This window comes from Melospiza georgiana, chromosome 9 (assembly GCF_028018845.1).
Source record: "Melospiza georgiana isolate bMelGeo1 chromosome 9, bMelGeo1.pri, whole genome shotgun sequence".
In the NCBI taxonomy this organism is placed as follows: domain Eukaryota; kingdom Metazoa; phylum Chordata; class Aves; order Passeriformes; family Passerellidae; genus Melospiza; species Melospiza georgiana.
In genome coordinates this window covers 8410625-8429529 of record NC_080438.1, presented here as the reverse complement: position 1 = coordinate 8429529, position 18905 = coordinate 8410625, and the positions used below count along the sequence as shown (strand labels likewise).

General features: G+C 46.0%; 1 protein-coding gene across 1 annotated transcript; it reads right to left on the bottom strand.

The window, feature by feature from the left end:
- Positions 1-729: 729 nt before the first annotated feature.
- ARPC5 (actin related protein 2/3 complex subunit 5) lies at positions 730-5695 on the bottom strand. Its single transcript, XM_058030065.1, has 4 exons — positions 5523-5695; positions 4488-4560; positions 2742-2918; positions 730-1971 (listed from the first exon to the last, which is right to left on the bottom strand). Exons 1-4 carry the CDS (start codon positions 5663-5665, stop codon positions 1909-1911), a joined length of 456 nt encoding a protein of 151 aa, XP_057886048.1. The 5' UTR covers positions 5666-5695; the 3' UTR covers positions 730-1908.
- Between the last annotated feature and the right edge of the window lie 13210 nt (positions 5696-18905).

Below are 18905 nucleotides of genomic sequence, written 5' to 3'. Positions count from 1 at the left end.
AGGCTCTCCATTGAAGGTTTCGTTCTCCTAGCAGGAATCTGAACCCATCCACCAATGCAAGCAAGGCACGATTTGGAGGAAAAGCTGTTTTTTAAGACTAGATTTACTTTTTCCCCTCCTGTCACTCATTACCAGCAGAGCTGCCCCTGCAAATCCTGCCCTATCCCCATATCAATGTGTGTTTTAGCACATCCCCGAACAGAAACATGGATGTACATGTTCTGTAAATGTTCCTAAGTCCATCACAGCCTCACACAAGGGGATCTGCAGAACCTTAACACCACTCCATTTATTCACTTCATTCATCTAATGCCATCTAGAGGCAGCTGATCTGCTTTGGCATCAATTGCTTTGGAAAATACTTTCCACTTCTCTGGGATTACAGCTTATTTGTTTAAATGAGGTTCATCGATGTCTTAACCCAGATCTGGGCAAGCAGAAAGAACCAGAGGAGCCAATCACAGTTCCTGGCAGAGCTGTAAGGACAGAACCCTCACTGCACAACCAGAATTTCTGTACAGATCTATGGGTGAAACCTGGATCCTTTCTGTAGCAAGGTTGGGTCTCTCACCTGGTGATGTCAGCGCCTCCTGTGGTTGTGCCTGTGTTCTTCTGGAGGCAGTGAGCAAACAGAAGCATCCTAGGAAGAGAATTCGGGAGGCACTGAATGGTTTAGGGGCAGCTGTGCTGGTTCCTGGTCCCCACTGAAGGCATGTCAGACACAGTGAGTAAATATTCAGTGATGACTTATTGTCTGGTTTTTATTATTATTACAAAAACAAAGCAGATATCAAAAAACAGCAAAGATTTCACAAGGTCCCCAACAGTTTTACACAACTGAACTGTAGTAAAATAGTGAAATTAAAACACATATATTTCAGTCCTGGCCCTAAACCTTCTACGGTGATCCGTGGTCTGGGATGCCCTGGGCTTTCCTAATTCTTTAAAATTCTCTTTGTTTGGGAACCTGACTGGCCCACTAGATAACATGATGAGGCACAATGCAACAGGAATGTGAACTGTCTGGTATCCTTACAGACCCTACACACCCAGAAAACAAAATAGGGGAGGCTCTGCAAGGATGGTGTCGATACCAGGATATGTTTCTCACACTACCCCAAGCAGCCATTTAGTTGTGCTTGACAAAACCAAATCACTTTCCAATTGCTGAAAGGTGATTTGCTGTGTAAAAGCTGCTTTTTCTTCTTCTCCTCAGGAGCTTTGCTCCCCAAAATAAGAAGAGTTCACTGGGCTGGGCTCCACTGTAAATGGACCATTAACCTTTTTTATAAACTGCATGATGGACAACTCCATCCCACTGTGACCTTCCCACTGTGGACCCAGCATCAGACTGATGGCAAGGAACCTGAGCAGGTTAAGGAAAATACTCAGCTCTCTGGAATGATAATTGGGGTTGGAAAAGAGCTTTTTTTCTCTCCTGTTCACAGATGTAGGGTCAGAGGTTGACCAAAGGCAATATGGTCCAGTTACCTGTGTCAATAATAGCTGCCCCATTCTCAAATACAAGATTTTAGCTCAAAACGCTGCATGGCTAGCAAAAAATTAAGACATTGCCCTGTGTCCCTTAGCACTTGCTCAGAGAGTCAGGTCCAAATCTGCCACAATTACACACAAATGCAAATCACTCTAAACACCAAATTGTTTACATCACTGAATATGTCGCTGAAAGGCTGGCGAGTACCAAAGATTCCTGTTAGAAGTAAAATTGCACCTTCATAATTTTCCAGGATTGAACTGCAGAAGAGATCACGATGCATCATTGGTGGGGTATGACAGAAGCAGCAGGGTGAAGGCAAAGCTGGGGGGCAGAGCTGCCCGGGGGCGGCCGTGCCAGGGGGTCAGGGCTGGTGCTCCCTGCTGGAGTCACACCAACGCTCCCTGCTGGAGTCACACTGTCTTCCTGGCAGTCAGAACGCGCACGATGGACCCAACGCCGCCCGCAGCCAGCGCCTGGGAAGGGAAACGGGGCAGTGAACAGCAGGCCAGGGCAGCTGCAGCCTGGAGCTCCCTTCAGGACCCAAACAGGCTGACAAGGATGATGCAGAGGGACTTTGAACATAGCCTGGAGTGACAGAACAGGGGGAAAGGCTTCAAACTGACAGGGAGTAGAGGTAGGTATCAGGAAGAAATCCTTCCCTGTGAGGGTGGGCAGGCCCTGGTACAGATTTGCCAGAGGAGCTGTGGCTGCCCTATCTCTGGAAATGCCCAAAGCTGGCTTGGACAGGGCTTGGAGCAACCTGGGCTAGTGGAAGGTGTCCCTGTCTGTAGAATGAGATAAACTTCAAGGTCCCTTTGAATCAAAACCATCCTGGGAGTCTATGAAATTACTTGGATCACATTTATACTGTACATGAGTATCTGCCTGCCCTCCACGAAACACAAGCAGCCAGGGTGCCAGGGTACGATAATCACACTCAATTTCAAGAAGGCTTTTTAACTTTAATTAAGCTTTCATTTCCCTGCATAACCAAGCTGCAAATTTTGCTTCCCTCCAGGAAAGAAATTCTCCTTGAATGAATGGATGAAACTATTTTGTTTGCCTCAGTCTAAGAGAAACCCAAATTTTGACTGTTGGTTGTTTACCCAAGGAAGCAGCAGTGGCAGGAGGTATCACTGAGCTGTGAGCTCCACATTCACAGCCTGAATCTGGCACTAGAGTCCCACCAGCCAGGAGGGGGTTCTTGCCAGGCTCAGGGCAGGAGCTGTCCCCAGGCACCCACCTTCTCGTGCCACTGCAGCAGCACAGCACTGCTGTTGTCAGAGGGGCTCTCAAAGCCCTTGTAGATGTACTTCATGAGCAGGTCCACCCCGTTCTTGTCCAGTGACTGCACCGCCTTCTCGATGTCGTTGGCTTTGAAGGAGATGAGCACCTTCAGCACGATGCTCTCAGCACGGTCCTGTCAACAGGCACACACACAACCATCCTGCTGTGAGGCATAGCCAAACACTGCTCCTCTCTCAGGCAAACTGAATTAGAGCATTTTTATCATTAACACCTCTGAAGAGGACGGTGTGTGAAGAGCTTGTCATACCAAAGTATAACAAACACATCCTCCCATGGATAAACAAGGTAAGAGTTCAACACATTTGCCCTGCTTTAGTTTTTCTGCCTTTGTAGTGTTTGCAATTCTGCACCCCTTAATTGTGGCTAAATTGTAAATGCTCATATGGAAGCTCAAGATCTATCAAGTTCCAAAATAATTATAACAATCAAGTGCTTGTCTGCTCCCCCCTTCCCACCAGAGCATTTTCCATACCTCACAACCACTAATGTGATCCAGGGAAATGCCATTGGCAGCCTGGAGGAGGTGACTGCTGGAAGCCACGTGCTTTCCAAGCAGTCCCAGTGGATGCAGACTGGCCATTAATATTAAGAATTAATAACTTTTGATCTGGATGTCATCAGCAAGGAGCAGCTCCTCCTGTTCATCCATCACTAACTGAGGCAGCATGAGAGAAGAATGCCTCAGGGTTGCTGGACTTTTGAATAATTCCATCACACAAATACCTCAGGCACCTTCCCCCTACAGAAACTGTGGATGTCAGTTTTCCTGCCCAATTTAATATCCCATAACCACTTGGCTTAGCAAGACTTCTCACATGACTGTAAGCAAAATTATGCAAGTTTTAAGATAACAAAAAATTGATGTTCAGTCATTCTACCCTCTTCAATTCCACCACCAAGTGTATTCTTAAATCCTTAAATAGAGGCTAATGGAAACAAGTCATTAATGTGAGGACAAAGCAGTACAGCTCTATTTGTAACAGCTGGTTCTCAGAGCTCTGTAACACCCTGCAGGAAAGGGCTGGGGCTGCAGGAACAGCTCTGCCAGGAACCATGCCCCGGGGCCTCTCCTTGGGCAGGGAGAAGTGACTGCAGGCACTCAGCAGCTGGGCAGTGCCATATCTTATCAGCCTGTTCCTCCCACCACTGCAATCATGAGCTATTCAGGATCCATGCTGGGGACAGTCAGAAATGCACGTACCCAGCAGACTCCCACACTGTCACAGGGGGAGGGCTTGCTTCTCCTGAGGTTTTAACAGCTTCATTTTGATTGGATGTGACAAAAAACAATTCTTCCTTTTTTGCAGGCTCACTGCTGGTGGTTTCATTAGTCAGAGGTGAGAACTGCAAGCCTGGCTCCCTGAGCATACAACGATTACATCTGTGAGCTGCCATGTCTGGTCTGAGTCAGACACAGGCACCTGGTGACACCTGGGCACACAAAGCACGACCAGCACTGGTAGGAGACCCACCAAGGGAAAGGTACGTGCACAGTACTATATCTGAGCTACAGTATTTTGAACAAGATTAAAACACTTGTGGTCATGGATGTCTCAATATCAGAGGATACTCTAAATTCTGCTCCTGTGACCTCCTCAAGGTACAACTAGTGGCACAGAAGTAACAGAGACAGGAGAGGATTTTTAGGGAGCAACCCATGAGCAAACAGTTGGTATTTTACCTTCACTGCCTGGTTCTTTGTGTTGATGGGAGGGTTCTTCAGAGCTGCCTGCAGTGCTGCCATCATGTTCCCTGTGCCAGATGGTTAAGGACCAGACACCAAGTACATGGACATCAAGTACCAGGACAGCTATATCTGTAGCTGGCTTGTGCATGACTGAAAACACTCTGATGCAGCGATTGCCTCACCAGCTAAGAAGACATTACAGCCTAAGACAGCAATTTTCAGGCCACTTGAGGCAGGAGCAGCATCAACAAGCAGCTGTATAGTTCCAGGACTGTTGAATACTTCCTAGGCCTTTCCCTGAATGTGCGTCAAAACAAAAGAAACCAGTACCCATCACTTCTGCAATCTGCAGCCCTCGAGAACAGGCCTCAGCTTGTCACATCCAGCCCCAGCAGCCCAGGGAAAAGTGACCAAGGGCCAGCAGGGCAAGGCAGCCCTGGCAGCAGGCATGGGGAGCTCTTTTGGGCACAGGAACCCCCTGTCTGCATCCCCCGGGACACCTCCCTGAGCGCTGCCCTGGGGCACTGCGGCTGCTGCGGGCAGGGGAGGAAGGTGGGCCGCCTTCCACGGCCAGCCCCTCCTCCTTCAGCCTCTTCCCTCTGCCAGCCCCTTCTCCATTCAGCCTCTTGCCTCTGCCAGCCCCTTCTCCATTCAGCCTCTTCTTGCTGCCAGCTCCTTCCCCCTTCAGCCTCTTCCCTCCGTCAGCCCCTTCCCCCTTCAGCCTCTTCCCCTTCCCTCTGCCAGCCATTCAGCCTCTTCCTGCTGTCAGTCTCTTCCTGCTGCCAGCTCCTTCCCCCTTCAGCATCTTCCTGCTGCCAGCTCCTTCCCCCTCAGCCTCTTCCTGCTGTCAGCCCTTTCCCCGTTCAGCGTTCTCCCTTATCCTGCCAGCCCCTCTCCCCTTCAGCCCCTTCCCCTTCAGCCCGTCCCAGCGCTTCCCGCCCGCCGCGGTGCCGCTCACGGATGTTCCCCTATAAGGCCGCCCCGGCGGCGGCCGCGCCCGCTCCGCCCCCGCCGCTGCCCTCAGGATATTGTCGCAGGCACGAGTCCACCTCGCCCTCATCAGGCCCCGCTTGCCCGTCGCCCCCGTCCTCCTCATCCACGAACTTGTTCTCGTCGTACTCGTCCACGTCCACCCGGCGGAACCGCGCCGAGGACACCGTGTGCTTCGCCATGGCCGCGCCCGCCCCGCGCAGCCGCCGCCGGCCCGGCCCGCCCCGCCCCAGCGGCGCCGGCGCAGCGGCAGCGCTGTCAGAGAGCGGAGCCTGAGGGGGCTGGAGGGAGCTCCGAGCCCAGCCCAGCCCACCCTGCCCGGCCAGGGACACCTCCCACAGAACCAGGCTGCTCCAGCCGCCCTTCGGCCTGGCCTCGGACGCTGCCAGAGATGGGGCGGCCACAGCTTCTCTGGTAAACCTGTGCCAGGCCCTCACTCTCGGGGAACAACTGCTTCCCAGCAGCCAATCTAAACTTAGTATCTTTCAGTTTGAAGTTTCACAGATTCACAGAATGTTCTGAGTTGGAAAAGACCCACAAGCATCATTGAATCCAATTCTTAAGTAAACGGCCCATACCCGAATTGAAGTCGGGTATTCCCATCAGCTCCTTCAGGCACTGCAAGGCCCCAGTGGGGTCACCCCAAAGCTGCTCCAGGCTGCACAATCCCAGCTCTCCCAGCCTTCCCTGCCAGCAGAGCTGCTCCATCCCTCTGCCCATCCTGGTGCCTGCCCTGGGCTCTCTGCAGCAGCTCCAGCTCCTCCCTGTGCTGGGGCAGCTCTGCAGGTGGGGTCTCACCATGCTCAGGGGCACAGGGGCACGATCCCCATCCCTCCCCTGCTGCCCAGGCTGGGGCTCAGCCCAGGGCAGGGGTTCAGGGCTGGGGCAGCTCCAGCTCTCACCCCCAGCACCCCCAAACCCTTCTCCCAGCGCTGTTCCATCTGCTCCTCCCAGCCTGGACTAACCCCAGGGGCTGCCCTGAGCCAGGTGCAGCGCCAGCACTTGGCTTTGTTAAATTCCATGAGATTCCCATGAGCTCTTCCCGAGCTTGTCTGGGTCCCTGTGTCCCCCCAGGACAGCGCCAGGCTGGGCAGGACCCATGTGGCTCCAGGTGAGCTCAGAGCTGCCCTGCCCAGACTGCTCAGGGAGCTCCTACTCCAACAGCACCTAGTGACCTTGCAGGTTAAAAAACAGCCACAGCTTGACTGTTATTTGTTTTTAAGTTACACTTGGCCTGTGTATATAACAACTATCCTATTATTAATTAGGAAATTACACAGCTTTGTGAGATTCCTGTTAATAGAAAACAGCAGCCCTGGAAAAAAAATAGACACACATCCACATATATACACACATATATTACACCCACCACCACCCCCCTTGTTATGAAGAAAACAGCAGGTGGGGAAATGTATTCCTGTATCAGCCCTACCTGCAGGACCACCCACCTCCTTGGCAGAGGAGGAATTTAGGATATGTCACATGTTCCACCAGAGTTGCCTCAGCCTGGGAAGCTGCGGTCCAGCCGTAGCTGTGGCTGTAGCTTGGGGACTGCTGGCATTTTTCTGCTGGAAATTGGCTTAAGGGCAACAAAGTAATTGCAGGAGGTAAATGGACTGTCAGGGAGTCACAGAATGGTTTGGGTTGGAAGGGACCTTAAAGGTCATGTAGTTCCAGCTGCCTGCCATGGGCAGGGAGTACCGAGGCTCAGGGTTTGCTGCTCTGGCTTATGAGGTAGAGGATGAAATCAAAAGTATGCTCATAATCCATTATTTGAGACCCACAGTTATTCCATGGGTTAAATTTGGCAGGAGAGGACTTTGTTTTTTGCCATCTGTGTTCTCAGTTTCACACCAAAAAGTGGACAGATCTGTGCCATCCTCAGAGCAGGTGTGTGCCATAGGGAAACACTTCACAATGAGCACTTTCCACTGAATTATTCCTTTGGCATTTTTAAATGCCTTACTATATTTCTGGGTGTGGGGTATAGCTGTTCCCTCTGAGAGGGCAGAAATGCACATGGGGAAAGCCCTCCTTGGCTTGGAGACATCAGGGGAAGCAGATGGCTGGGAAAGGCTTTTGGGAGGCTGGCTGAGAGAGGAAAGAGCCTTTAAATTCTGCTGTCCAGCTGGTGTCCCCTGCTTTCCTTGGGGAAAGGCTGTCCTAAGAGATGTTTAAATTCCTGTTTGGTTAATTTGATGTAGGTTTTGTGTGCCTGCTGGCTGAGCTGGGTGATGAGGGGCTGCCCCTGTGATGCCACACACAAAGTATGTTATACATAAATAAACAGTCTCTTCAAGAAGCTACTGAAATTTGTAGCAGCATGTGGAAACTTGGTTCATGGTACAGAGGAAAAAAAAAACTCTTGGAGCTTGGGGGCATTATTCACAAATAAGCCTTTTTGCTAAAAAAAGAGCAAAAATTTCTCTTTTACCCTTGGGAGTATAAACTGCATAATAGAAACAGCCACACTTTTCAGGATTGTTCATGTCAGGTGATTCCATGATTCAATATGGCAAAAAAACCATGCAAACACCATCAAAAAAAGAACTTTAAAAGGTACAATTATCATGTCAGCAGGTCCAGCTCAGGGTAATAGCAAATATTTATCTGATTTCCTTCAGTGGCTTTTTAGCTTTCCACTTTAGGGCTGTTGCAGTCTTTCTTTGCAAATGCTGTGGTGCAGAAGAAGGTTCCTCCCTTGTCTGGGCAGTTCAGTGCAAAAGGATCTTTCCCAGCTGAGATGGTGACAGCAGGCAGGTTCTTTAGATGTTTCCAGGTGCCAGTTTCTGGGAGACAGGAACACAAACAGAATTTGCCTTTGTGGGGCCAGGCATCTGTGGGAGTTGAGCTGCTGTTCTGTGCCTGTCAATATTTTTTTTCATTTATCAAGTTATACTATTGCCTTTTTTTATTTTTTGATACAAGATTGTTATAGGTGAAATCTAAGGAACGTCCAACTGAATTTCCTTCCAAATGATTTGTGTGATTATCTGCCTGATGTGCCAGCTGGACAGAAAACTCCTGTTGTACTTCTGCACCAAGGTTTTCCCTTTCTTAGGAAATTTGTGTCCCCCTCCCTGAGGCTGTAATTCCAGGAAGCACTGGGCCATTCTGTGAGTAAGCTCAATGGTGATTTGTACCAGGGTGCCAGAGGAGGGCAAACACAAATTTTGTGTGGATGAACAGCTTTTGGCTCAAGCAGGAAATTGTTTGTGTTTGCTGCTCTCATTGCCCCTCATCATTCCTGGACCCAGTTTAATTCTGTTGTTGCTGCACTGTAGAACATTGCCATCTGCATATTTTATCACAGTTCATTCTGTATTCCACCCTGTTTTGCCCTCTGTCAGTATTTAATTTTTTCCTCAAATTAATAATTTTGTTAATTTGCTTTCCTTTCCGCTCCTGACTCTATACTAACTTCTGTACATTGTCCCCATATATTTTTGCATATATATCTGCTGTAGTTCCTTCCTGATCCAGACCATTGTGCTGTTCTCATTCAGATTTCTCCTAAAGATTGGCTTCCTGACAGCAGGAATGTTCCATTTGTCATTTCTGGTGTTGCTGTACATTTTGGATGGCCAGTTGTGCTCTGTTCTGTGCAGGGCAGGTCACCCTGGCAGTGCTGTGCCTGGGGAAATGGAAAATGCCTCTGCTCCCTGGCATAAGGGAGGGCAGCTCTGGAGAACGAGTGTTTTTCTTTGGAGAGGGGTGTCAGGAAAGGTGTCACCAGCTGCCAGCTCTCCTGGAGGCTGCCAGTGCTGGAGACAATTGAAAATCTGCGAATGTGGGATAACGTTCCGGTTCCCGTCCCTGCTGGTGTTCCTGCGGAGTTGGGATGGCCACAGGATGGCAATGTCGCACCTCGGGGATGTGTGGTGTTTTCTGCTGGATGGAGCCGATTGCTTCTCCAGCTCCGTTTAAGTGTCTCTAGATGTTTTCAACCAGAGGCACTGGAAATTTTACATCTTCGCCTGAAACTTGCCTCTTTTTCTTCGCTTGGTGCTTTGTCCTGATCAAAACCCGTCAAAATTTCAATCTCCTCAGTCAACAGCATCACATCCTTACTGGATGGGAGTCAAATCCTAAACTACCCCAATGGATACATTAATTTTCCCACAACCAAAGTGCATTTCTGGATGTGCAGCATCAGCCTTTGTCTCCTTTGCCAATGCTGTGCCTCTCCATGAGCCACCATTCTGATACAGGAGAGAGTGTCTGATGCATCCCTAGGAACTCAAAATGACTGTTAACAAATCCTTGTTTATCTATCTCTCTATCTCCATCTGTCTCTCCAAATATACTTAAAATTATAATTCTATCTCTGCCCCTCCCAACTACATTTGGAAGGGACTGGGATATAATACAACTTTAAGAAATTATTTAACTTTTTGCTGAAATGCCTGTCTGGGGCAGAGGGCAGGAGGTGCTGATTAGTGCCCCATGACAAGGTACAAATGTTCACAGGAGGAACTGGAGAGGAGTGCTTTATCCAGTGAAAACCACAGGGAAAACAGTCTCTAATGACTCTGTCTGGAAGTGAGCCAGAGTCCAAGCCATATGGTCTGCACCTAGGGAAAAGCACCCTAATGATCAGGGCTGGGATTTTCTTTTTCTTTATCCAAATATTAGATAAACTCTGGTATCTCTCCAGGCTAAAAGCATGCAGAAATTCTGATCCATCCCAACGTGGCCAGTTTGGACCTGATTTTACTGATGTCAGTGTGTGGTTTTGGGATTTCTGAAGATGTCTTTTGGAAGCAAAATTGTGTGCATTGATTAGACAGAAGCTGATGTGTGATTATATGGAATCAGGATGTTTTACTCCCCAAACTAAACCACGATCTGCTTCCACAGGCTGGCAGAAGTGTTGCTGTGTGTATGGGGGGAAAGGGAGGTGCACTCTGGAGCTTCCCCCGAACGCTGCACTCAGGACAAGGATGGTTCCTCTCTTTTGTGCCTCTGAAATGTGAGTGTTGAAATTCTGCTGCATTTCTTAGTACAGCCTGGTGCAAAATAATTTCTGCTGGAAGCATTTTAGACGTTTTCATTCAGTAGGGAGTTTATCTGAGTTCAAAGTCCAGAGCAGTCACATGGCCCCGTAATGAGCCGGAGACTTGATGTTCCTGTGCAGCCCTAAGGTTTAAAAAATAAGAAACAAAGGATCTGAGGGAAGAAGCAAGATCTGTCCACAGCTGCTCATAACCATGTGCAGACCATTTGAACCACGCTGCCTGCTCTCCAGCTCATTGAACACAGGAGGATATGGGATATCTCATGCCACAGGAGCACTGCTCCTGGCTCTGGAGCCCTGGAGCTCTGCACTCTGCCAAGGGGCCATAAAGATTAGCCAGGTTTAGGTCCTCAGCTGGGAATGTTTCCTGCTTGAGCTCCTGGGAAAGTCAGACAAAACCATTCCAGTAAATTTACCTCATGTGGCTTGTTTAGCCTCAAAGTGATTGGAATTATCACCTCACTTCCAGAGATTTTTCCAGGGCTTCATTATCTTGATTGTTTCCCTTTCTATATGCCTGAAAAGAAGTGTTTTTACATTTTCTGTCTATTAAGAGTAGAATCAAAACCTGCAGAGCACCAAGCAGTCTGTAAGGGAAATGACAAATAAGGACATGCCATAGACAGCGTAACCAAGTTAAATTTTAGGACAGCAAAACTCATAAGGAAAAATTACAGAAATAACCCTGGATTTTGATTATTAAAAGAAAAAATAATCCCATTCTATTGAGTGTGGCCACACCAGAGATTACAGGCGGAGAAATTCTTACATATTAATTATAAAATGTTATCAGGATGTTTTGTTTGTCAAACAATTGGACAGATTTCCTCTTGCCCTAAGAAAGAGCCAGGGAACTTGCCAAGAGCCTGTGTTTACAGATTGAAAATATGGAGGAAGAAAATGAAAGTTTAGAGATGGAAGGAGACGAGACCTTTCCTATACTGCACATAACAAATAGATTTCACACACATATATATAACATATATATATATATAATATTCTGCTTCATCTTCTTTCCCTTTAAAATGCAGATGATTCTTGGGACTCAAAGAGACATATTTTATTCTTAGAAAATACCAGTTCAGAAAATAATTTAAGATTTGGGGTCAAATGATTAGTGTGCACACAGATTTGCTTCCATGCTGATCAGTGGAGTTTGGAGGGTTTCCAGAAGCACAGAACCAGGGAAAGTTTTGCCAATTACTGGCTGAAGTGCTATGAGACAGACAGTAAGGGTCATTTTAATTTTGGTGTGAACTATGAGCCTTGTGCATGTAGAATATTGCACCAATTTTCAGTCCAAATCTGGTCACATTTCCACCTGTCTCCTTCCAGGCTCTTCTCTAGGAATGAGGAGAGCTGTTCTGGCAGAAAACTCACTGGAGCTGTGACTGTGTTCACAGAGTAAACCAGGCAAATCCTGATTACCAGGGCAGTAATTACACCACCATCTCCTCCTTCCAGAGCAGCTGCCTGGTGATTCCTATCAAACTGAAAAATGCTGGCTCTATGTCAAGAAAAAAGAGAAGGCAGAGTTTGGTGTACTTTGGAAACACACAGAGTTTCTGGGGATGCTGTGAGTCTGGGCATCCCACACAACTCATATTTCTCTATCTGGATACCCCATTTTCTTTCACTGTGCAGGGTCACTATGCAGGGATGGGTGTTGGCTAAATAACATGATTTAAGATCTGCTATTTTCTAATAGAATAAGACTTTTTATAGTGTAGGAAAATCTGCTTTCAATTGCCATTGTTGTGCCTTGCTTTGGTCAATGAAAATAAAGTGTGCTTGGGAAGCTGCCTGGAAGCCATGTGATTTCAGGGTATTGCTATTTCCCTTTTTAAGAGGAAGGAAAGCCAAATTTTTTCTTTTATGTCATGGTTGAATACAGTGATGCATCCAGTATGGAGGAGGGTAATTCACTCCAGCTCCTGTGATATGTGTAGGGCATCTCTGTATGCCCATTTTCAGGCATTTGGAGACTCCCAGACCCACCTGAGTTATGCAGCACCTGTGATGGGCATGTCCTGCCCAGGAGCTGAGGGTCTGGCAGCCCCTGTTCTATGGCTGCTCCTCATTTACACCAATATGGAATTTGGGTTTAAGCTGCTTCTGCCAGCTTTGCTCTGAATGGAGTCAGATGCACAGGTGAAGAAGGCAAGATGCATTTGTTTCCCTATATATGTGTAATACTTGCTGTGTGTTTGATTAAATGAATGTTTTTCTTCAGACAGTTTATTATATTTGGATGCTTTGGGGTTTTCATTTTGCCTGCTGCTTATGTACCAAAAACCAGGCCAATGCTTTGCAGGTATTTCTCTGCTGCCCACGTTCCCCTTTCCAAGTGACTTTTAAGTGATTATATCCCATTTCTGCATCCCTTCCATCCCTGGAAATGTCCAAGACCAGGTTGGATGGGGCTTGGAACAACCTGGGATAGGGGATGATGTCCCTGCAGGGGTGGAATGAGATGATCTTTAATGTCCCTTCCAACCCATTTCATGATTCCATGAAAGAACCTCTGTTTGCTGAGCAACAGTGTTCTACACTTCTCTTGCCCCATTCTACATGACCTTTTGCATATTAACAAAGATATTGAATCACCAAGTGAAAACATTGCTCTAAAGTATATATATATATATTATTTTCTTTAAGTTGGCCTGTGTAAATAATAATTATCCTATTATTAATTAGGAAATGACACAGCTTTATGAGGTTCCTCTTAATATAAAACAGCAGCCCTGGAAAAAAAAAAAAAATAGACACAGACACACACATACATATATATACACACATATATTACACCCACCACCACCCCCCTTGTTATGAAGAAAACAGCAGGTGGGGAAATGTATTCCTGTATCAGCCCTACCTGCAGGACCACCCACCTCCTTGGCAGAGGAGGAATTTAGGATATGTCACATGTTCCACCAGAGTTGCCTCAGCCTGGGAAGCTGCGGTCCAGCCGTAGCTGTGGCTGTAGCTTGGGGACTGCTGGCATTTTTCTGCTGGAAATTGGCTTAAGGGCAACAAAGTAATTGCAGGAGGTAAATGGACTGTCAGGGAGTCACAGAATGGTTTGGGTTGGAAGGGACCTTAAAGGTCATGTAGTTCCAGCTGCCTGCCATGGGCAGGGAGTACTGAGGCTCAGGGTTTGCTGCTCTGGTTTATGGCTGAAAGATGGAGGATTAAAACCAAAGTATGTTCATAATCTATTATTTGAGAGCCATAATGGCCTTTTTGAGCTATCGTGTAGGTCCTCTCTCAGCTGTAAGGGCACCTTTATTTCCAGCAAAAACATGACAAATTGCAAAAATTCCCTTTTGGTCTTCATTAACCATTTTTGAAGATACCCTTTTCCCCACTTTGCACTGTTGCTGGCCTGAATACCTACTTCAAAGGAGACTGTAAAACAATTCCTCAAATAATTGAGCAGGAGAAGGCAAAACAGTGACCCAGATAAGATACTTTTCCAGCAACACATTAAGCACAATAATGTCCTGAGAAGAGATTCCATAGTCCCTGCTGTCTCCCTCCCCTGGAGAATAATTAAGTTTTGCTGTGGACTCTCTTTTTTTAGTGTACCTGTTTAATATCTGTGTTTGATCTGGGTGGTGTATTCTGTTCTTGTAGGAGCACAGAGACCAGCAGAGATTAGAGAGGGCAGGTTAGCACAGGCAGAGCATTTGCTGCCATGGGATTGTTCTGGGAGAGGGCTGCTCCTGGAACTAGTCATAACATGGACGTGATACAGTTATTTTCTTAAGACTTTAGATTAAACATGTAGGAACAAGTTCATTAATGCCCTCTATGTTACATGCAGGGCATTCCTTTAATGTATTTTTATGTTAATCAACATTTAATGCACTGCATGTTCCTTGGATTGTTTTTTTCCATCCTTCTTATCTAAATACTATTAGAGGAACTGCTTTTCTGCTCCCTCAACTGCAGCCTGAACCAGAGGAATCTGTCATTTTTCCACAGAGTAGGCTGAGAGCTGGCAACAAGGTTACAGGGAAGGAAATCCATGGTGATTAAAGAAAGGGAGGTGGGAGAGGAGGAAGGGGACCCATCCTGTTATGGAGATGCAATCGTGAGAGTGTTGTGGTGACACAGGCTCAGGAAAAGGCCAGACCTTCAAACTGGAGTTAAACTGCCTTGGAGGGGCAACACTGTTCCCTTCTCCCCCCTCACTAAACCTTCAGTAGCCAGGCTGTTGCAAAGGTTAGTTAGTGTTATCTAGATCTGATTTGGGATGAGAGGCAAAAGGTCACTTTTTCTTAAAAGGAAGAAATTAGTGAAGATGAAAAAGAGGGGGAAATGCAAGGCTGGAGTGTTATCCAGTATCACTGTCATAAAAACCTAAATATATACCCCCTGTCTGAACCCAATTATCAGCCTTGCCTGACTTCCCTGGAGATTTAACTCTTGGCTCTCTTCCAGAACTCAGCTATGATCTCAGATGCTTTGGATTTTGGTATTGAATCGTAAGGAAATTAGCAAGTAATATATGGATTTTCAAATTAAAGCTTGGGGAGTGGTCTGCTTGAGAATAGCAGGATTTAATGGCTGTAATCCTTGGATTAAACTTTGGCTTTCCATGCACTTGTAAACAGACATTATGTTTCTCAGGAAAAAAAGTGATGTCCATCAAAACAATCTTGAAGGCTTGGAGATGTGGCCATAGCTGCATTGTTAGAACTGCTTGTGGAAAGGGATTTGCAGTAAATCTCTCAGTGTCCAGATGAAACTGGACAATATCCTTACGTGTCTGCATGGCAGCTGTTGGGATTGCAGCCACAGAATTATCCACAACCATCCCTTGGCTTTTCCAGGCCTCTGGTGGCTCAAGATGTTACTGAGTCCTGTGATGTTGTGAGTGCTGGAAATACCATTTTACCACAGTTCCTTGTGCACTTCTTTGTCAGTGATTCTCTGCTGGTTTCAGCCTCTCTTTTTGTAAGGCTTTGTTCTGAGGCTGGCAGGCCTGAATGGAGAGTAGGAAATCACTCCAGCTGCTTTCCTCGTGCTAGCATTCTGTGCTGAACAGGAATTGCTGAGCAAAGAACATCATTTCCCCAGAGAGGTTTGCTGGGGTAGCACAAAGGCAGTCTGCTGCTTGTTTTTTTTTAATTAGAAGTTCCTGCCAAATACTGTCATCAAGGGTTGGGGGAGGAAGGGAGAGAGGGAAAGAAATGCATGAAATCTGGAGTCCCCTTGGAAGAGCAAGAATCCTGCCTGGGAGAGTAAGAGCAGTGCTTTCTCTACACAACTCTTGCTTCTTCATTTATAATATCTTATCCAGAAAACAGGGCTGGGAGGTTTTTTCCTTTTTTTTCCTTCCCTCTTCCGTGGATCTTAGTTCTGACTGTTATTTCTCCAACAGAATTGGAGGGATTATGCAACTTTGCACTTGGTTTTGGACTAGCCAGTGGAACAAAATTAAGCAGAATTCCTTTTCTTAAGTGGGTGCCAAATTCTCGAGTGACACATCATGCCACGTTGTGGTGATGAATGCACGGCTGGCTGCTTGCGCAGCTGGAGCTTAAAATCTCTTTTTTTTTCCTTAAGAAAAAAGATAAGGTTGTGGCTTCTTTGCTTTCTTTTTGCCTTGCAAAGGAAAGGTTTAGAAAACAATCCATAAAGAATAATTGACATGTATTTGGGGGAAGAGAAAGATGTGAAGCCATTCCACTTCTTGTTGCAGGCTTAATCCAGGATAAATCTGTAATTACTGAAACATACTGGGACCTGATGCTGTCTGGTGCTGGATGGGGAATGCATTGGATGTTTTATTCCATTCCTCAGTGCACTGGTGACCACTTTATTTGTACTTCTCTATTACTTTGTAATATTTGACTCTTTCTTGTGTTCTTACTGGCACTATTGCCAAAGACTTGCCTTTCAGTTAGAACAGGCCTCTCTAGCAAGGTGGCTTCAGGTCAGAACTGATTTGTGGATGAAAGATTGTATGTTTAAGCTTATTTTTTTGAGGATGTTGCAAAATCTCTGCAATGCAGAACGCAGGTATGGGTACACCAGGATTGAAAAACTGCCTATCTCATGCATATATATGTCCTGACAATTCAGCTGTGGACAAGTACGGAGTAACTTAACCAGAAATGTTTCTCCATGGATCTCTCAGTGTTCATCTTATAACCCAAAGTGAAAGAATTTAATATTCCTTTGACTTTTTGATGTGTGGTTTATTGGTTTTTAATGCGTATTTTACAATTATCTACTCTAGGTTTTGATTTCCAGTCCAGCTCATCTCCCTGAACATAGTAACATATTGCACAATTAATTTGCTGTTTATAACATGCCCCTGAAAAGAGGCTCTTCCATCCTGTTTATTCCTGTGTTTTCAGCTGATCTCCACAGAACAAAACAGTGGCTTCTGAGCCAGCTTTTGTTACCATTTTGCATAACAGTGTTCAACTTTGGCCAGTTTTGAAGGTCTTGGGTTTTGTTGAGGAAGTCTTTCTGTAAAACCTTAGAAATACAAGTAACTCATCCCAGTACAATGGATAGGGTTTGAGTTTGCTAAGTAAGTTGGCAGTAGGCTAGATGCTAGACCTGAATTTTCTCTAGAATTTTCCACTCTGTTAGCACCTTTACAAGAGGATTTCCTCTTCACAAGGTTTTGGGCTTTATTTTGCTTTTTGGACCTTGTCTAATTCTTTGGTAAAGATAATCTGGAAGAGAATTGGGGGAACTGTCAAAACACAGGTTGTTTCCTGTCATTGTCTAGAGCATTGTGGGCTTCCATCTCCTTCCTGCCTTTTGTTCCTGGGTTGATAATGTTGCCTTTAAATAAGTTCAAACAAAAATAGATGTAATAGAGCTGGAAATAGAAATAAGTATCCTTAAATGAATGTCTTTGCTGCCTGAGCACAATGTGCCAATAATAATAAAGCCAGGTGATCCCAGAGGGGAGTGGAGTGTTTACAGCCTGTGGGGCGAATCCTGTCACCTTTCCCTTGCAAGTGAATCTGCTGAAGTCACCAGCAGCACTTCAAGGAAGTGACAGATGGATGACAGCAGCAGCAGCCAAGTAGCAAGAGGGATTTCTTTTTAGCTGGAGGGTGCTGCTCCCAAAAATTCACAGCATTTTTTATAGGTGTTGATCATTTGTTCACAGTGAGTTGTGCTCTATTACTCTACATCCCAGTGGCACCAGTGGCAGGAGTGTTGGATGTTGGACTTGAGAGATCCATCATAAAACCTGTCCTTGCACTGTAGCAGCACCCCAAGGTCACAGGGAGGGTTTGTGCCCTGTCCTGGAACATCTGCAAGTGGGCAGGAGTCTGTCTCAGAGCACAGCATGGAAATCAAAAGGCAGAACAGAGCTAGAACAAACAAGGGGAAGGATGTAGGGCAAAGTGTGAAGGTAAATACCAACAGAAGCAAGTGTTTATAAATCACTAGTGATAGGCCTCAAAAAGGGCTGTGCATTTTTTAAACATCTGTTAGTAAAGGAAATATTGCTTCTGTCCCATTGTTGCATTTCTGGCATCAGGATAAAGGTGCACCTCAAAGCTGGGTGTATCATTTTGAAATGGATACCAAGGGTATAGTGTTACGATATAAAAGACAAAGCCTTTATGCTTGGGGAGCTTCTGGTAGGCACTGGTCTGTGAGAAGAAGCACCAGTAGAGATGAAAAGCCTCTAAAATGAAAATAAGGAGAGTCAAAAAGTGAGATTGAGTTTTGAGGGGTCTTAAAAGTGAGTATTAAATAAATGAGTGAAAAAGGAAGTCTGAATGCTGCATATTTACTGATCTGGTGGGTAGGAATGTGAGCTTTGGAAAGCTCAGAGTCTGCAGTAGGTAGAACACAAGAGTCACAGGAGCAGAAAGGGAAAAAGTGGGAGTTGAGTTATGCTGATAAAGGCATTTTTGCCTCCCCAAGCAAAATAGACACTTCCAGAAACATGTTCAACACTCATTCATTAAACCAGAGTGCCATTGTGTGTGTGGCTGGCACAGCATCTGATGGACATGACTGAGCCTCTTCCTCATCCATGTTGTGACTTTACTCAACTGCTATGTTTCATGAGAGAGAGAACATAATGAAAATCAGAAGTAAATGTGTTGCTGTCTGCAGTTCAGAACTGCCTTTGTCTTGTTTTCAAACAGTTACAGAATTTCTTCTCCAAGGGTGGAACTTGCTGGAGAGTTTTTAGATGATGAAAGAACAACTCCCCTGAGGAAGATTCATGGAAGCTGAGGAAGGCAAGTCACTGTTGTACAGACTGCCTTATGTGACTGTAGGAGATTTTAGAGATGGAGGAGGTAAAACTAATCAAAGAAAAAAGTAAATTGAAACCCCCAAACCCCAGTTTCTCCAAACCTGGATTTATTGCACTGCACTCAAAAGATACAATTTCTAATTTAGAGATT